Source organism: Pelophylax lessonae (genome assembly GCF_965119305.1).
Source record: "Pelophylax lessonae genome assembly, chromosome: 7".
NCBI lineage: Eukaryota > Metazoa > Chordata > Amphibia > Anura > Ranidae > Pelophylax > Pelophylax lessonae.
Window position 1 is genome coordinate 271122310 of NC_138774.1, and position 19311 is coordinate 271141620.

The window sequence follows — 19311 nt, forward strand, 5'->3', positions numbered from 1 at the left end:
GTAATGATAAAACAATGAGAAGCTTTTTGAAAGTTTTCAAGCCAAGATGAGCGTTGCACTGTACAGCTTTGGTCTGACCAGGCCCTGGCCTAGTGCCGTAATGCATGAACCCTGCCATTTTCCTGAGGTATTTTTCATTGTATCTGCTACAGTTCTCTTTTAGACCAGCAAGCCATCAGGGCAAAAGGAATAAAAGCTGGAAAATTTCATAAGCTTGGGGTTCAAATAAAACCATGTTCAGAATACATTCTGTTGTCAAGTTAAACTATGTGTAAAAGCAAGTAACTGGAGGTTGGATGGATAATTTCATATATAAGATGTTTATAGCTTTATGTTTCTGCAAAAAATGTGCTTCCCCCTCCCACGTTGCTTTGGACTCTCAGGAGTTTTTCCAACAAACTATGCCACTTGGGTCGATGACGTTCAGTTTTTACCGATTGATCCGTGGCCATCAGTGATCTGTCATTGAGGGTCCATGGCGATCAGTGATCTGTCATTGAGAAACCATGGGCATCAGTGATCTGTCATTGAGAAACCATGGGCATCAGTGATCTGTCATTGAGGGACCATGGCCATGAGAGTCCTCGTCTTGTATTTTAACCGATACCTGCAATATGACGAAATAGGCAAAGCAGGTTTTCAAGATGGATTCCATCTGATGGGGGCTTCAACATTAAGTCATTGTACTGATGTTGGGGCTTTTAGGGCCCTTCATATTTCCCTCCCCCCCCATGTCTGTAGTCCCTGTGATAAGACACAATCACGTTACGCTCTGCTGCTGGTACTGCATGGGGTACTCTGTGTGCTGTCAATGCTGTGGTTTGTGCTGCTACTTTCTGAGCCTCCGGTTAGTGTCGGGACCGGCTGCATTTTAACCGATGAGCCTGTATGAAGAGAAACAATGGTCACTTTTTAAAAAACGAACACAAATGTGACAAATGTCACCATAATTGAATCTTTATTTTAATTTCTGACCAGAATATTATAAAGCAGGGCAGTGAGATTATATAAATGTAGAGCGTTCAATACCAAAACCAAATTTACCATAAACACTTGTGAGCCTAAAGGCCTGTACACACGATAAGAAAATCTGAAGGGAAAGATCGTCCGACGACCGATCTGCCGATTTTCGGATTGTTAGTATGGTGCTTTCAACAGCCAACTCCGACTTTTCGGCTGACAAAATCCTGATATGCAGGCTATAAAAATTTTTGTTCGTAATACAACGTCCGATTTTCGTTTTAGACGGAAAAAAATCTTAAGAGCAAGACTAGGCATGCTCAGAGACGAAAGAACACATACAAAGCAATCCAACACATGACATCACTTCTGAAGTAGAATTCTGTCGTACGGGAAAATTTGTATGAAAATAACCTCTTCACTTTCCACATCAGACTAGCATGCCACAAAAAACGGACGACAGATCGTTCGATAATCTGATCGTGTGTACGGGGCTTTAGGCTTCATTCAGTTCTGTGCTGTCCATTGAGGTGCATTAACGTGCATTATTGAACATGCATGCGTATGTTGATTGAATGTTTGGGTTATATATGGTATACTTACTATTGTTTTTGTATCCTATAGAAATTTCTGATTATTACAGCTTGTGTATCCCCTGAAGAAGCCAGTGAGAGCGAAACATGTTGGGATTGATCTATATTACATCTATAACCACTTGTCGACAAATCCCGTACCTGTAGATCGTTTGGCTCAATTGGTTGTACTGCAGGCATCACCCCGGGAATGTTTTTTAGAGTCGATAGTCGGCGGTCACCCCTGATCTATATTACATCTATAACCACTTGCCAACACATCACCCCCCCCCCCCCAGCCTTCTGCCACCTTCCAAAGTTCGCCCGGGCTCTCCTGTCCCCCCGGAAGACCAGAGCAACCAGACTGCATGTCCACCGGCTGGCCGGAGACCTGAACAAAGCTGGAATTGGCTTTGTTAGGGTCTCCCATGTAGTAACCCGGAAGCGACATCACAAAGTCCATTTCGGTTTGTTCGGCAGCCAACAGCGCCAGTTTTAAAAAATCCAAAAACCCTAATCTTAGCATTTTGAATACTTTCAAGTGCAGACGAGAGGTTTGGGGTCTTTCAGACCCCAGATCCCTCCATAAAGAGTACCTGTCCCTGCCTATTACTGTCACAAGGGATGTTTACATTTCTTATGACCACAATAAAAGTAATCGGAATGTTTTTATTTAAAGGGACAGTGTAAACATTTTCTAAATAAATAAGGAAAAATAAGTTTTTAATATGCTTAAAGTGAACTTTAATGCCCCGTATGTGGGTGGAGGATGCCAAAGGGGAGAGGGAATTCCCAAAATGCCAGGTGGACTGGAATATAATCAGGAATTATGACAGTGAGATCTTTTGGTCGGAGTATCTAAGATCTACAATCCTCAATTCCAAAAAAGTTGGGACACTGTGTACAATCTACACAAAAACAGAATACAATGATTTGCAACTATCATAAACCCATATTTTATTTACAATAGAAAACATATCAAATGTTTACACTGAGAAAATGTACCATTTTAAGAAAATTTTATAAAACACTCTGAAAATGTCTGGGAACTGAGGAGTCCAGTTACTGAAGTTTTGGGAAAGAAATGTTATCCCATTCTTGCCTGATATAGGATTCTAACTGCTCAACAGCGCTGGGTCGTCTTTGTGGTATTTTTGTTTTAAGATGTGCCAAATATTTTCAATTGGTGAAAGGCCGGGACAAGGGGTGGGCAGGAGGGACAGCTGCCCTGGGCAACGCAGAGTAAAGGGACAAAGAATGGACAGAGGGCAGTAAACCCATTCTACAGCACACATTAACAGTGGGAGAGGGGGCACAGTTCCACATTCTTGTCATGGGCACTAGACAACCTATCTCAGTACTGCCTGGACTGCAGGAAGGCCAGTAAAGCACCCGGACTCTTCTACTACAAAGTCATGCTGTTGTCATAGATGCAGTATGCAGTTTAACTCAGTCCTGGTGAAATATGAAAGGCCTTTCCTGAAAAAAACGTTGTCTGGATTGGAGCATATGCTGCTGTAAAACCTGGATATTTCTTTTAGCATTGATGGTGCCTTTCCAGATGTGAAAGTTGGCCATTCCATATGCACAAATGCACCCTCATACCATCAGAGATGCCGGCTTTTGAACGGAGCACTGATAACAAGGTCCCTTTCCTCTTTACTTTGGAGGCTGTGGTGCCCATGGTTGCCAAACTGATTGTCAAGTTTCGATTTATCTGCCCACAGAACAGTTTTTCACTTTGCAACAGACCATTTTAAATGAGCTTTGGCCCAGAGCAGATGGCAGTGTTTCTGGATCATGTTCAGATGTGCTAGGGATCTTTGGAAGTATTCCTGAGCCCATGGAGTGATTTCCATCACAGAATCATGCCTGTTTTCAATGCAGTGCCGTCTGAGGACCCGAAGATCATGGGCATCCAATAGTGCGTTTCGACCTTGTCCCTTGCACACAGAGGTTTCTCCATATTCTCGGAATCTTGAGGAACATCATTCTGAAATTGTTTGACAACTTTTAGACGCAGCTTTTCACAGGTGAACCTCTGCCAATCTTTACTTTGGAGACACTCGAACCCTCTGGAATTTTTTTTTTTATACCCAATCATGTTACTAACCTGTGCCAATTAACCTAATTAGTGGCAAAATATTCTTCCAGCTCTTCCTTGTCACTTCTGCTTACTTTGCCAGCTTTTTTATGCCCTGTCCAAACTTTTTTGAGACATGTTGATGCCATCAGTTTCAAAATTGCCTTATTTTTTTTTCCTAACCACTTCAATACAGGGCACTTTCACCCCCTTCCTGCCATGGCCAATTTTCAGCTTTTAGCCCTGTCACATTTTAAATGACAACTGCGTGATCATGCAACACTGTACTAAAATTACATTTTTAGAATTTAATTCCCCACAAATAACTTTCTTTGGGTGGTATTTGATCACCACTGGGATTGTTTTTGTTTTTTTTGCTAAACTAATAAAAAAAGATTGAAAATTTTGAAAAATAAAAGTTTTTTTTTTTTCTTTTTTTGTTATAAAGTTTTGTAAAAAAGTATGTTTTCTCCTTCACTGACAGGCACTGATGAGGTGGCATTGATGGGCACTGATGGGGGGCACTGATAGATGGCTCTGAAAGGCAGCACTGATGACAAGGCACTGAAAGGCATCCCTGATGGGCACTGATTGGCATCCTTGTTGGGCACGGATTGGCATCCCAGGTGGCCATCTGTAGGCATCCTGGTTATCGCTGATGGGTCTGCACTAGGGAGCGACCGATTATCGTCAAGGCCGATATATCAAGGGCTGATATGCACTTTCCCCGATATATCGGTATCGGCCCCGGAGGTTACCGATATTGCCGATATTAGTGTGTGTAAAATCCTAGAATCCACTTTATTCGTGTTTTATATAATGTTCAGTGTGTGTTTTTGTAATCGAATAGTGTGTAATACCTTCATTACATCGCCGCTCGACCCTTCCGTGACCCCCAGCTGTCAGTGGGGGAGGAGAGAAGGACAGCAGAGCGGGAGATTAGCTGAGGCTGGAACAAAGATGGAACAAAGGTATTTCACACTATTCTAATCTAATACCGGCGCTTCTGTGTACACTGCAGACGGGAGGGGCTGAGATCCTCCTCTGACCGCTATGAGAGGAGAAAACAGCAGAGCGGGAGATGTAACAAAGGTATTTCACACTATTCTAATCTACTACCCGGCGCTTCTGTGTACACTGCAGACGGGAGGGGCTGAGATCCTCCTCTGACAGCTATGAGAGGAGAAAACAGCAGAGCGGGAGATGTAACAAAGGTATTTCACACTATTCTAATCTACTATCCGGCGCTTCTGTGTACACTGCAGACGGGAGGGGCTGAGATCCTCCTCTGACAGCTATGAGAGGAGAAAACAGCAGAGTGGGAGATTAGCGAGGAGAGCCCGGAGCAGTGATGTAATGAAGGTATTTCCCACTATTCTATTACAAAAACACACACTGGACATTATATAAAACATGAATAAAGTGGATTCTAGGATTTTAATGACACTAAACTAGGTTCACACGGGATTCCTGGCAGGCAGGGAGGGAAGGGAAGACTGCACATTACAGCTAAAAGACCTACCCCACATGTTCAGGACCAGATTTGTGTCAAAAATTTTCTTTATTTTTCAAAACTCTAAATGTACAAAATATCGGCCGATACCGATATGCAATGGCCAAAATATCGGTATTGGCAACCAAAAAACTGATATCGGTCGATCCCTAGTCTGCACTGATTATCAATGCGCTGATTATCAGCACAGACCCCCCCCCCTCCCCAGGAGAGCTGCTTATTAGCTCCCCTTGACTCACGCCCTGTCAGTGAAAATAGAGGAAAGCTGATAACCTGCACTTTCTGGTTACGCTGTGATCAGCTATGATTGGACACCGTTGATCACATGGCAGAGAGCCTACATCACAGGCTCTTTACTGAGATCAGAGATGCGGTTTGTGGTTTGTCAGAGCGACACACCGCACTACTGACCACTGCGTGCCCCCGGGGGCGCGCACAAGTGACTTATCCTGCGCTTGCATCATATGTCAGGATGATGGAAACCCCCCCCCCCCCTGGCCTATATCAGATTGATGGCCGGGGGGGGGGGGGGTATCCATTATCCTGACATGTGGTCTAACGTTACATTTTCTCAGTCAGTTTAAACATTTGATATGTTTTCAATTTCAATTTTCTATTGTGAATAAAATATGGGTTTAGGAGATTTGCAAATCATTGCATTCTGTTTTTATGTAGATTTTACACAGCTTCCCAACTATTTTGTTGAAGCTGTATTAGAAGCCAGGGGCTGTCCACTGGGTTCCACCTAGGACCATTTCATGAAAGGATTGAGTCGCGTTAGGGAAAGTTTCATTGAGGTGAACACAGCAGCAAAAGCATAGACAGCATTCATTACTCACGTGTGTGCGTGTAGATGTACCACAAGGCGGCCGTGAGAAGCGCTCCAATGACAAATGCTCCGAATGTGATCCCCAGCACAGATCCCATCCCGAGTCCATGCTCTGAAGAGACACAATCGTTTAAACCAGTTTTCTTTCAAATGAACAATTTTACACTTTCAAACATTTTTGGCTGTTTAGGACGGGCTAAGCAAAAATGGAACAAACCAACCAATCTGTATCCTGTGATCTTCAGTAAATTTGAATTTGAATGGCCTCTAAGGTTTACCACAATGAACATTTATGTGTTTTAATGTGTTTCCGGTCATGAGGACTGTATGCGTTTGGCGTGTTCCTTGTAAAACTTGCTGCCAGCCAGCTTATCTATTCAAGGCCCCTGACACCCTCCTCTCTTTTCTAGCTGATGGGTCCTCTGTGTCTCTTCCCCTCTCCTCTCTAATGGCTGCATGTTTATTTTGGCTTCCGGTGGCTTCCTTCCTGCCCTCTCATCTACCTCGTTCTACGTTCTCTGGGGTCACCTCACACTCCTTCCTGAGGTCAGTGGCTGCTCTCCCTGCAATCTGCTCCATGTCTGTAACATGAGGAGGTCCCATGTGATAAAAAGGACGGGAGGCAGCTTGTCCCCAAGGTTAATGACAATAACAGTCCCATCTGGACTGTAACCAAGGAATTTTGTTCTCTTTCAAACTGATATAGCTACGTGACAAAAAAAAAAACTGATCCATTGTAAAAACTGCTGGCCAAATATGACTTAAGAGTCTCAGTGTTTTCACCAGTGAAAGGCACCTTCAAGACTTTTTTCCAATTAGACTTTACGGGCGACATACTGGTATCACGGTTCTACTACGCTAAGTTTTTTTATGAACAGAATTAGTACTGAGGAGATATTGGGAATGCATAACCTGTCCTGCTGAAAATGTTCCCTATCTGCAATGTGTGCTCGGCTTTTGTCAATGTCTTTGAAAAAACATTCAGATCAATAGCTCGGTCATCACTTGGGCTTTTTTGCCGTGTACTTGTCAGTGACTCATAAACTGAAAGCCTCACTGCAGATGTAGGGTGCCAATCCCAGGAGCCCATTCACACTCAACATGTATAAAAGTAAGGGTTCATTTAAAGTTGGGCTTGGGGGGGGCAATAAAAAGGATATCGGGGAACTGGAGAAAGTGCAGAGAAGGGCAACCAAACTGATAAGATACATGTAGGAGCTCAGCTATGAGGAAAGATTAGAGGAACTGAATTTATTCTCTCTTGAGAAGAGGAGATTAAGGGGAGATATGATCAACATGTATAAATACATAAGGGGTCCATATAGTGAACTTGTGTTGAGTCACTTTAAGGTAAACACAGAGGACAAGGGGGCACTCTTTACGTCTAGAGGAGAACAGATTTTGTCTCCAAATACGGAAAGGTTTCTTCACTGTAAGAGCTGTGAAAATGTGGAATAGACTCCCTCCAGAGGTGGTTCTGGCTATCTCACTAGATTGCTTTAAAAAAGACCTGGATTTTTTCCTGGGGGTACATAATATAAACGGGTACTAATATTTATAGGTAGGGTTGATCCAGGGAATATCCGATTGCCTCTGGGGGAATAAGGAAGGAATTTTTTTCCCCTGCTGTAGCAAATTGGATCATGCTTTGTTGGGGTTTTTTCGCCTTCCTCTGGATCAACTGCGGGTATAGGATTATGTATATGGGATTGTATGGTTGGGTTTTCTATTGGTTGAGCCAGATGGACTTGTGTCTTTTTTCAACCTGACTAACTATGTAAAAAACATGCATTTGAGCTGTGTTTTTAGTGTCCCCAACCACCCCCTCTTAAGCTGCAATTGCAACAGATGTGGCAAAAACTATCTGACACGTCACACTGGGTGGGCAGCAAGCCCATTGAACGTGACCCATTGAAGTAAGAGGTAGCGCTGCAAACGCCTCACAACCGCATGCATTACAGCACATTTGTGCAACAATTATGGGGTTAAAACAGGCGGCGAGGAGGCGTCACATCCTCTTTACCACCTTTAAAATTGCCCCAGGAAAGCTTTATGAACAAGGATTGCTTTTCAGAGGAAAGTCTGTTTAGACACCGGTCTAAACCTACCTTAAAGGTTGCACTCCAATGACATCACTGGCATCTCAGTTTATTTAGCCATAGGTGGCAAGGGGCATAACCTCATCTACGATAAAGCCCTACTGGATGAAACCTATTAGAGAAGAGTGGCCTTCAGGCAGGGTTTTGTTGCTTGTTGGCTATGGTTAAATAAACTGAGATGCCAGTGATGTCAATGGAGTGCAAGCTTTTAGTGTGTAATGTGTACCACTACATTGCACACATCCTATTGCAGGATCAGCTAAAACTGAAGACCCACCGATTATATCTAATGCTCCCTTTATCTATAATGGGTAATGTCAAGCTCCAATCTAAACGATTTTTTCTTGTTTTGGATATGGGGTGGAAGGTTTAAAACCCATGCTGTTGCTGTCTGTCTGTTTTCCTGGGAGATCTAAAGTTGGCCATACACCAGTAAAATTTCATTAAAAAATCTAATTTTTGGAATATTAGTTTTAATTTTTTTTTCCCCCAAAAGTTTCATTTTTTTAATGGATCGCAAAGTCAAATTAACATTTGTTTTCAACAGTAGTACCAAGAAAATTGAAGGAGTAGCATGAAAACTTTTTCTCCACCTAAACTATAACTGTAAATGTGGTTTTTGTTTGGTAAAAATCTTACAAATTGTAATGAAACCTGTTTCATACTTCTGAGATTCCATTTATATATCAGATCTGGATGAAGTTTCAAGGGTGTTTCAGCAATGTTGGTTAACTCAAAATTGGTTAACGTGATGATGGCAAGAAAGAGAATATTTTGACAAATGATATATTTTCTAGGAGCATTAGAATGAAAACCTAACTGTGTGTATATATCTAGCTTTATCTGGGGATTTAACCGAAGTTAAACCTTATGGCTGGACAAGGTACTAGAACTAGATAAGTATGGCGCTTCCTTGGGGAGGGGGGGGGGGGGGAGTTCAGTTCAGCTCAGTGGAAGGTGATGAAGAAGGAGGCAGGAGGAGCTGAGCTGTTGGGTCACTCACTACTGGGAGGAGGGAGCAAGGGGAGCTGAGATCAGGGGAGGACTGGGGCAGGGGGGCAATTGCCCCCTTGGCTACTCTGATGTCCTGTAAGAAGTCTGCACCGCTTCTGCCACAGACATGTCTAAAGGATTCCTGGTGAAGAGAAGTAAAATGTCTCTGCCACTGACCTACTAAGTTCAGGATGAAGCCAAGGACAGAGCACAGGCCTCCCTCCCCGGCATGGATGGTGTAAACTGTATCTGAGCAGAGGCCGGTTCCATGATCTACTTGAAACTCTCCCCCCCGGTCAGCCCCAACCGAGCTGTCGCAGCTCCCCCAACTGCCCCCTGCTGGCCAGGTTGGGAAGTCGGAATCAGCCAGTGAGTAGAGAGTACCTGGAGCAGGGCTTCAACCTGGAATGGGGGTCAGAGGAGTAAAAAGGAGAGTGGGAGGGTGGCTGAATCGCTGCACCATGGGCCTCAGGTTTGTACTTGCCCCCTGGGCTGAAAGTTGCCAGTCTGCCCCTGGCTGAGATAATGGGTCACTGTTGGGTGGAGGAAGCAGGGGAAGGCTGAAATACTGGGTCACCACTGGAAGGAGAGGGAGCAGGGGGGCCTTAGCTGCTTGGTTCACTGCTGGTAGGAGGGAGCAGGGAGAGCTGAGCTGCTGGGCCACTACTTGAAGGATGGAGCAAGGGAAAGCTGAGATGTTGGGTCACTGCTGGGAGGAAGGAGCAGCTGCAGTCTTAGCTGTTGGGTCTCTGCTGGAAGGAGGGAGCAAGGGAAGCCAAGCTGCTTAGAGGACAACTTGAAGAACTTCAATGTTTCTAGTGTGAACAGGCCCCACTGTGCATGCAGCTACAAAAGTCAGCTTGTTTTACACACATACTGCTTATTAAGATAATGTTAATACAGGACTGTCCTGGCCACAAACTCAGAGGCAGCCTTGACAACCAGACATTTTATAATTACTTACTATGGTTTGGAGGCCTTATAACCAAGTCCAGTGACTTCTGCATTTGGAAATGGACTGGGCAATCCTAGCAAAAAGAAAACAAAGGGTTTGGGTCACTGACCTGCACAAAGTACATCTCAAACATTTTTCTGTTACAGAAGCAAAATATTTCATGCATAGTCTTCAAACATACTACCCTCTGCTTTCTCTCCCTTTCAGCATTCAGTAACCTAAAGCAAGACTCTAGGCTAATCAGTTGTGTTGCAGTGCTTGTGTGCTTGCAAGAGATTTGCTGATGGCAGGAGAGCACAGAATGACAGAGAGATAACCCATCATTTTGCTACTTTCACTGTCCAATCACAGGCTGGGGGAGGGACAAGACCTGTAAGTCTTTCTTAACTGCAGCAGAAAAAAATCCGGTCTCCTCCCCTGCCAGATAGGGCTGTGCTGACAGAAACACAAATCCTTTATCAGGTAAAATAGCTATATGTGTATTTTTTAATTGACTGTTTGCCTGAGGACTTACTGAAAATAATGCTTTCTTTATCTGAATGAGGCTACATTGGGGCCCATACATTAGTGCGCTATGTTGCTAATAATTTAGAATCTTAACACACCTCCACAACACAGTTGTGTAGCAATGCACTAATGGGTTGTTGAGCATTGAGAAGCCAATTCAAATAAATAGGCTGCCTAAATGCTAAACTCTAGGGATTAAGTCACTTTTTAAAATGTGCTGGCTTACCATGGGTTAAGTCAAACAATGGACCCATGGACTGATCTCCTATTTACAACTGACACTTTTTTTTAGCACTCGGAGTACAGCTATTACTATACTCCCAGCGCTTTGACGGGAGAGCAGAGGAGGGGAGTGCACGGCAGTTGCAGACAACTCTGTAGATGCAGGAGATGAGACCTAAAGGTCCAGCATTAGAGCGCCAGAAGTATAGCAATAGCTTTACTCCTGGCGATCTGTAAAACTGTAAATTAAAGAGATAAGTCCAAGAGGTGGCATGCGCCCCACTGGACTTAACCCATAGTAAATTAGCGCATTTTAGAAGGTGGCTGAAAAACCTGGAGTTCAGCTTTAATGTGCATCCGTGAAAACATTGCAATTGCTCACACTGGTGCAAAAGGGCCGTAATCGTGAAATAGATACAGCAGCTAGAGGAAGCATGTCGAGGCTGCAATTGGGACATTAAAGGCATGAATCCAGTAGCGACTTAGACATAAATTAGGAAGGTGCACTGCTGTCTAGAAGATACATTGTCATACTTATAGACAGGGGCGTAACTACAGGGGTTGCAATTGCAACCAGGCCCCATGCTCCTGGGGGCCTGTGCTGCTCCCCTGTACACCTGGATAGGAGGGGCAGCATGTAGGGAAATCACTGTCCTCCTTTTTCCTCCTGTAGCTGCAGGAGGAAAATGGAGGAGATTGGTTCCTCTGTATGCTGCCCCCACCACTCCTCCTATCCAGTTCACCTGTGTTCTGCTGTCTGTGGGCCCCGTGTGCTCCCCTGGTCCCCGCCCCCCCCATTGTGCTACCCCCCACTGTGCTCCCTCCCCTCTCCTGCCGGCTGCTGCAGGGGATGGGTCACAATAGAGAACCAGGAAGGGGGTCGGTAAATATGTAATTTACCAGCTCCTTCTTTTTCTGAATGGACAGAGTCATAGTCAGTGACATTGTAAAAAAATAAAATAAAATGATAAAAAATAATACAATTAAAATACCAAAAAATAAAAACTACTGACACCAGTGGGTGAACTTCCAGGATCGCAAAGGTCACGCTTGCAACCGGGCCCTGGCATTCCACCACTGTGGGGAGGCCCCAAGATGGCAGGAAGCCATCTTGCGGCCAAGGGGCCCACTGCAGAACTTGTAAAGTAATAATAAAGGGCCCCCGCAACAAGAGTAAAGGGCCCCAGGATCAGTGTGAAGAGCCCCAGGCTTGAAGGGAAGGGCCCCAGCCAGGGACCTGGGGGGCCCTTCATGGTTTCTTGCACAGGGGCCCTGAAGGTTCTAGATACGCCTCTGCTCATAGAGGGAAGTTTTTCAAGCAGTTAATGAATAAAAAGTCTCTGGATGTATCATTTAGGTACCTTTTTAGGTCATCAGAAAGAAATTCTAGTATTTCTACCCTGACAAGAAAGTTTAAAGGGTTAGTTCACCCAAAATTTATATTTTGTTTTTGGTAGGTGCTAGAGAGTTAAACCACCTCCTATCATTCTCAGAGACTATATTGGTAAGATCTCTATGTTAAGTTTCTGGGTCTGCATACTTGCTGTGGCCAACATGAGGGGCTCCCTCCTTCCCGGCTGGATCTTTTTTTATTTTTATACTATGGTAAATGCAAAAGGAGGAGCTGGAATACACCAAGGCTGGCAAGAACAACCCAAGATCCCAGGTGGGCAAGAATTTTGGCAGGGGTCTGAATAAGCAGGAGGGGTTGACTCACCAGGCTTCACCCTAAACTAAAATATCTCTAGACTGTCCCATGAAAGGCTAAGGGTCCATTCACACTAGCGTGACTTGGTCGCCTGACAAGTTGCGGTCGGTCGCTCGCCATTGATTAGCACAGGACCCGTTCTAATAGGACCGACACAAGTCGCTCCGACTTAGAAAAAGGGTCCTGTACTACTTTGGGGCGACCTGGAGGCGACTTGCATTGACTTCAATTATATGAAGTCCGTGCAAGTCGCGCCGAAGTCGCGGTGCACTTCACAGGTCGCCCCTGGAAGTCGGATCGCGCCAGTCTGAATGGGCTCTAACTCCACCTTTTGCAACATGTTTTCAGGGTGTAACATGTTGCTATGCAATCCGCTCTTCCCCATGGCATATGGACTTCTAGTTCTCTATTGAATACAAGTGTGGTAGTCCTCTCACTTGTACTTTATTGACCATTGTAAAATAACATGGTGGGTAAGGGGGTTAAGACATCATGTGGTATGTGGCCCAGTGATATCTGATGGCCCCAGAACACCTAACCATCTGTAACAATAATACAAATATGGTAGAGAAGCATCTGAACATGTAGGAGTTACATACAAAAAAATATTTTAGGGCAAACGTTACAATAACCCAAAATCCATGCTTACTGGAAATCCATTCAAGTTTCCCTCGGTGGCTAAATGTCTCGACTTTAGATTTTGATTAGCCATACAGAAGGTACATGTGAGTTTTGCACAGACTGCGGCTTCTACCGTAGGGAGTCTTGTGTTAAGTGTCCAGACCAATCGATCAACATCTATAGCTGGGCTCCGCTCTTTGTCCAGGATCTGCTCGGCGTCCTGCACCAGCAGGGAACACGTGCTCAGTTCCATAATATTCTCAGGATTAGCGGTTTGAACTCTGACCGATGTCTGCAAAAATAATAAAATTAATAAGACAGGTAGGATGACTGCAAAATCACACTGGAAACAATAAAGGCAGAAGTTTTTTTTTTTTGGTATAAAGTACACCTAAAGTGTACAAAGCTGCGCTCACCTAAAGTGCACTAAGTGGTTATTAAATATAGTTGAAATTTATGAATTCTTATATATAAAGTGCATATCTGATATAAAGTGCATCAACAAATGAATGAGGGGGATCATAAATCTCATACAAAGTGCATTATTAAATAAAGTGCATCAACAATGAATGAATAGGTGAAGTATGAGTGCATCAATAATAATATTCATTTATTTCCTCATTCATTTGTTGATAAACTTAATTTAATAATGCACTTTGTATGAGATTTATGATCCCCTCATTCATTTGTTGATGCACTTTATATCTGATATGCACTTTATATATAAGAATTCATAAATTTCAACTATATTTAATAACCACTTAGTGCACTTTAGGTGAGCGCAGCTTTGTACACTTTAGGCGTACTTTATACCAATTTTAAGTTTTTACGATTTAGCTGCAGCTCCTTTATTTTGGTTCACACCAATACACAATATTGTGTTATATATGCACTTTATATTTATTTATTTGGTTTATACCAATATATAAATTTGTGTTATATATGCACCTTGCACTTTATGGATTTTTAACACTCACACCTGATTATTATTATTTATATTGTTTACCATTTGCGCAGGTACTATTGGCGCAAAACGCCAATTCATTTCACCAGAAGTTTTTTTTTTTTTACCTTTAATGCATTCTATGAAATCCTTTTGTGATTAACCCCCCCCCCCCCCAAATACTTACCTGAGCCTGATCTTGATCCAGTGCCGTGCCCTCTCTCCTCACTGGACATGAAGGCAGCAGTGGGGGCCATTGGCTCCTGCTGCTGTCAATTACCGCCTGTGAGGAGAGAGTGGGGGGTGAGCTAAGTGGTCCTGTGTGTGTCTATGGAGGGGGCCCAACTCCTTTGATTCATCAGTTGGAAGATTTTAGGAAGGATGGTGGCAACAGGGCCACCTATGAAGCAAATTTAGGCTGGTTCATCAGGAAGGTTTCAAAAATTGCATTGCGTATGAACAACTTAGGACTAGATACTGCACAAGCTATGGCAAACATGAGAATGAAAAAACTGCAAGAGTTTGCCTCAGTAAACCTAGAACTGACTACTGGAAATAAAGGGGAAAAGGCGGACTGTTGGCTTACTCTGCTAGCAATGCAGGTCACGGTGTACAGTTCTAGAGCGTGAGCAACGTGAGCACATAGTACAAAATGAACAAACTGAGCAGTAACAATGACGGGTTTGTCAGATTGCATTAACAGTCCCAGCCTCTTTTTTTTTTTGGTGCAGTAGCCAGGAATCGAACCCGGGGCTCCCCTAGTGGAAGGCGAGAATGCTAACCACAGAACCAGCATACCACTGCTAGTCCCAGGCTTTTATCATCCACAGAAATGTGTCCCTCTGTAATACATGTTATGGCACATTGCAGAGTTGGTAGTTGCAAGCACCATGGTGGAATCCAGCATTTGTGTTTTATATAGAAATTGACAGGACTGCTTTCATTCCTATCAGCTGCCCTAAAAATCCTAAAAGAACTTACCTTCACTTGGATGGTCTGGTCTGGATCCAGAGTTGTTGTGTTCAGCTGGAGATCATGACCATGGCGCAATTCTATTTGGATTATAGGACTTTCACAAAATACCATCTGATGAAGAACAAAAAAAATGCAATTGACAACTTTCTATGCCATTCAATCATTGTCTTTCAAAAGTTTATTTAATCATTAGAGATGAGCACACACACATACAACATTTGTGCAGCACAAATGAACCAAGTGCACACCTAATACTAACATATATATTGTGATCTGAGCCTGGGGAAAGGGGTTTTGTAACAGGGTGTTGGTATCATTCCTATTTTGGCTTCTAGGTGGCGCCCTCCTACAAAATATATAGTGTAAATAGTGGGTGAGTCACTGGGTGGGAATAATTCTGGTGGAGAGTAGAAGGAGACAGGAGCTAAGCCTGTAGTTGGCCCCCATGGGACTTAGTGGACCATTCCTTTAAAGAAGAAAAGCTCCTAGTGTCTGGTATTCCCCAGCTGGGGAATACATGGTGGGATCCTGCGTAGGACTGAAATTGGGGATATAATTAGCAGTGTTCTTGATTGGGTGAAAAGTGTGGACCACAGGCAAACACCAAGGTGAGAACCTAAGTGCGCAACATGCTGTGCTCCAAAGTTATACACACCCTGTCATTGTGTACCTTGAAGTTGTTCAACCTGAAGTTAGAGAGTAAATTTTGCAAATACATCGGACTCCATCCAGTATTACTTGTGGGTGTGGCTTATCTGAGTAACGGTCAACCTCTTCGACTGATGAGCAAGTATGGTAGAGTGTGGGGGATGAAACTGTATATGTGCTGGTAGAGGTACACGTAAGAGCTTTCTTCGGGAGCGGGGACACACAGTAATGTTAGAGAAGGACAACTAGGCCTTTTAGTGGTGCCCGTGAATGGAACGCATTGCCCATGTCAGGATGTCCCCGTCTGCAGGTTGATGTGTAAATATGTTACACCATCCAATTAGACTCAATTCTGGGACTGGGTAGCATTTAGGCCAGCTCTGCTTAGATAAGAGCAGGGCTTTTTTCCAGCAGGAACGTGGAGGAACGCAGTTCCGGCACCTTCAGAACTGAATGTATGCAAGAGGTGCTGGGGTGTGCTGAAGGGTCTACTGATACTTGCTACTGGGGGGGTCTATTGTAGCTGGAGGGGATTCATTTTTGCATGGGGGGGTCTATTCTTGCTTTGGAAGTCTACTGATATTGGTGGAGGATCTGGAGAAAAGAGAAGAGGGGAGTGAGAGAATCCCACAAATCAATGGGGTCTCTCAACCTCTCAAGTGAATTGGGACTTTATAGGCTACTGGTGGGTGCTGATCTTGGTGGGAATAGATACAACAATCGTTTATAAAATATATAATTTATTTCACATAGACGTAAAAAAATATATATCAATGAACGTATGTTCAATAAAACATGATAAATACATGCACATGAGTCATAAGACAGAGTTAGTTAACCACTGGAGCCCCAATACCTCTATTAACTAGGGCAACTCATATAAGGTATATAGCGAATCATGATAAAGAGATCATACATATATGGGGTTCACTTGTGGTAAACGTGGAATTGGTGGAGGATCTGTTGTTGGTGTGGTGGGTCTTATGTTGCTGGGGAGTCAATTGTTGCTGGGAGAGTTCTACTGTTGAGGGGAGGGGTCTGATGATGCTGGCTGTGGGGAGATTTGTTGTTGCTACCGGGAGTCTATAGTTGATGGGGGGGCTATTGTTGCTGGGGGTCTATTGTTCTGGGGGATTTTTTGTAGGGGTCCATTTTTTTTAGGGGGGGGGGTCTATTGTTGATGTAGGGTCTATTATTGTTGCTGGCTGCAGGGGATCTATTTTACTTGGCACCAAAAAAAAGTTATACTTGGTTCTGTATTCTCCATAAAGGGCAGTACTGGGAGATGGGCAAGGGGTGGAACCAAGGAACATTCCTCAGAGGTGGGTAGGGGGCGGAGAAAAGGTGTGATTCAGAAAGGGAGAGTTCCTGCACCTATTCTTTGAGGAAAAAAGCCCTGGATAAGAGTGTGTGTGAATTAACTCCACATTTGAATCTAGTTGTTCTCTAGAAGTCATAAAGAAATTGTCCATCCATTTGGCCAACCATTTATAGGTGGTAAATATGCAGACCTGGTTCAACAATAGGATTGGCAAGTCGCAAAAGAAATTAAGGCCTCATTTATATAGGCAAAAATTTCCATCCCGTGGATTCCTGTCTCGACTGCTAGTATGCATTGGATATTAGCAGCCGAGATCTCAGGTGTTACCATCAATGGTGGCCATTGAACCTGTATAACTGAATGTCAGGCTGAAAGGAGCTGCTGATCTCCCCTGCAAGTATTCGCACATCCAGCAGTTCTCTGCTGTTAGGGACAGATGATTGAACCTGAGCACAATATACAGTAAATATTGTAATGCAGACCAATCTACATTGTAATAGCGTTCTGTATTTGAACATTTGTATGTTACAGTGAAAGAGGAGAGACAGAAGTGACAACCAGGGGCAGACAATGGAGCAAGAATCAGAATTTCTGTTGGCTGTGCGGGAAGAATTGGGTCCTTGCTAGCAGGATGAAGTTGGAGAAGCAGAGCGGCACAGGAGAGGTTCTTCATCCAACTCACAGCTGAGGCCCAGAGTACCATATCCAACGTTGTGGTGAATGGTAAGTAAATATTAGTGCTCATTACCAAAAATATATATATTTTTTGCCATGATAAAACCAAAAATATATGTAGACAAGTTTTGTGAAATGCATGGTCACATACCATTGGACCCAGTTCGTCTTTCATATTCAGCTGAAACAAGAGAAAAGTAAAACAAATTGTAAAAAAAAAGTGATATATGCATAGTTGCCAACATTTGGAAAAAAAATTCCAGGGACACTTTGCAGCACAGCTATCAATTACTTACCACACCCACTTCCCCGAAGCTCCGCCCACTCTGCAGAATTAATCTCCGCCTACTTATCAGATTTTAGGGTCTACTCAATAAATATAGAATTACAGGAAATTGAAAAGGGAATTTCAAACTTGAGGCCAAAGTAGCAGAGTCGGAATAATTCTCCTATTCAGCTGCACTACTTCTGCCCAAAGTTTAAAATTCTCATCACAATTCCCTGCAATTCTAAAGTGTCAAATGTGCTCAGGTGTGACCATACAGAAAATGGAATATGTAAGTATTAATAAAGTGCAAGGTGTAAATAAGTAGGTTTTAATGGCGCCAGGCGGCGCCATTATGTCACTGCGCATGCGCCCTCCCAGCCGAGCTTGTACGAGCTTTCCAGAGTTCGGCAGGCGTCGGAAAGGCGCATGCGCCGCTACGATGTCGGCCTGCAACCTTTTTTTTTAAGGGCATCGGCTGGGCATTTACGGGCAGCCCGATTAACGGGCGATTGCCGGGACAATGTAAATTACCCGGGACAGGCTCCTATTTGCCGGAACTGTCCCTGCAAAAACGGGACAGTTGGCAAGTATGTATATGTGGTTCACGATAATATCCGCGCCAAGGAGAGATGCAATCTATTGCTAGATTTTTCTAGGAAATGGCTGCTGCCTACCTCTAAAATATGGACCAGTGGTCAATATTAAATCAATGTGGGGGAAGTGAGGTACCTGGCGCTGCCCAGTAGTAATAATATTAACGTGTGCTATATCATATATAAGGGGTTAATACATAAACATACATAAAGTGCAATATATAAACCAATAAATTATGTAAATGATTAATACATCAAAAAGCATATATTGTTATTGAGGTGACTTAGTGCAATAAATCAGTGCGCATCAATTTCATAAAGTGTACGTGCGCATATGCAAAAAGTGCTAATGGTGCTCTCAAAGTAATATTAAAAAATTATATAAACTGCCAGTTGATATCAATCATCACAATATATTTAAAGTGATTAAGTGCAATAAATCTGTGCAGCATAATTTACATAAAGTGCACGTGCGCCTGTGCTGCCATAATAGGTGGCACCTACTGGTGCTAGCAGTAATATCCCAAACCACTAATAAAAATAAAAAATATTGAGAGTGGTAAAAATGGTCATTAAAATATACCAAATAATGAATAGTGAACTATAACAAAAACTAATAAAAATAGTGTGTGCAAACAAAAGGGATAGAATAATATACGTGCAAGTGATAGACTCTGACTGTGAAAAAAATGTGATTATGTATGGTATATGAAATAGAAAAATTTATATATCTCTAGTGAGAAAAATTCAATCTGATGGGTGAATAGAAACAGAAATAAAGTTCATATAAAGTCCATAAAAAAGTGCCAAATGAGCGTGGGCTATT

At 43.2% G+C, this 19311-nt stretch overlaps 1 protein-coding gene across 1 annotated transcript in view; it reads right to left on the reverse strand.

Moving 5' to 3' along the window:
- Positions 1 to 581: 581 nt before the first annotated feature.
- Positions 582 to 19311, reverse strand: part of ENG (endoglin) — a 93283-nt gene continuing 74553 nt past the window's right edge. Inside the window, exons 11-16 of the mRNA XM_082264239.1 lie at positions 17776 to 17805; positions 14987 to 15127; positions 13091 to 13354; positions 10014 to 10077; positions 5968 to 6069; positions 582 to 884 (exon numbers count right to left, since the gene is read on the reverse strand). Of these exons, the coding sequence (XP_082120365.1) occupies positions 766 to 884; positions 5968 to 6069; positions 10014 to 10077; positions 13091 to 13354; positions 14987 to 15127; positions 17776 to 17805 (720 nt within the window). The 3' untranslated portion in view covers positions 582 to 765. The remainder of the gene's footprint in view (positions 885 to 5967; positions 6070 to 10013; positions 10078 to 13090; positions 13355 to 14986; positions 15128 to 17775; positions 17806 to 19311) is intronic.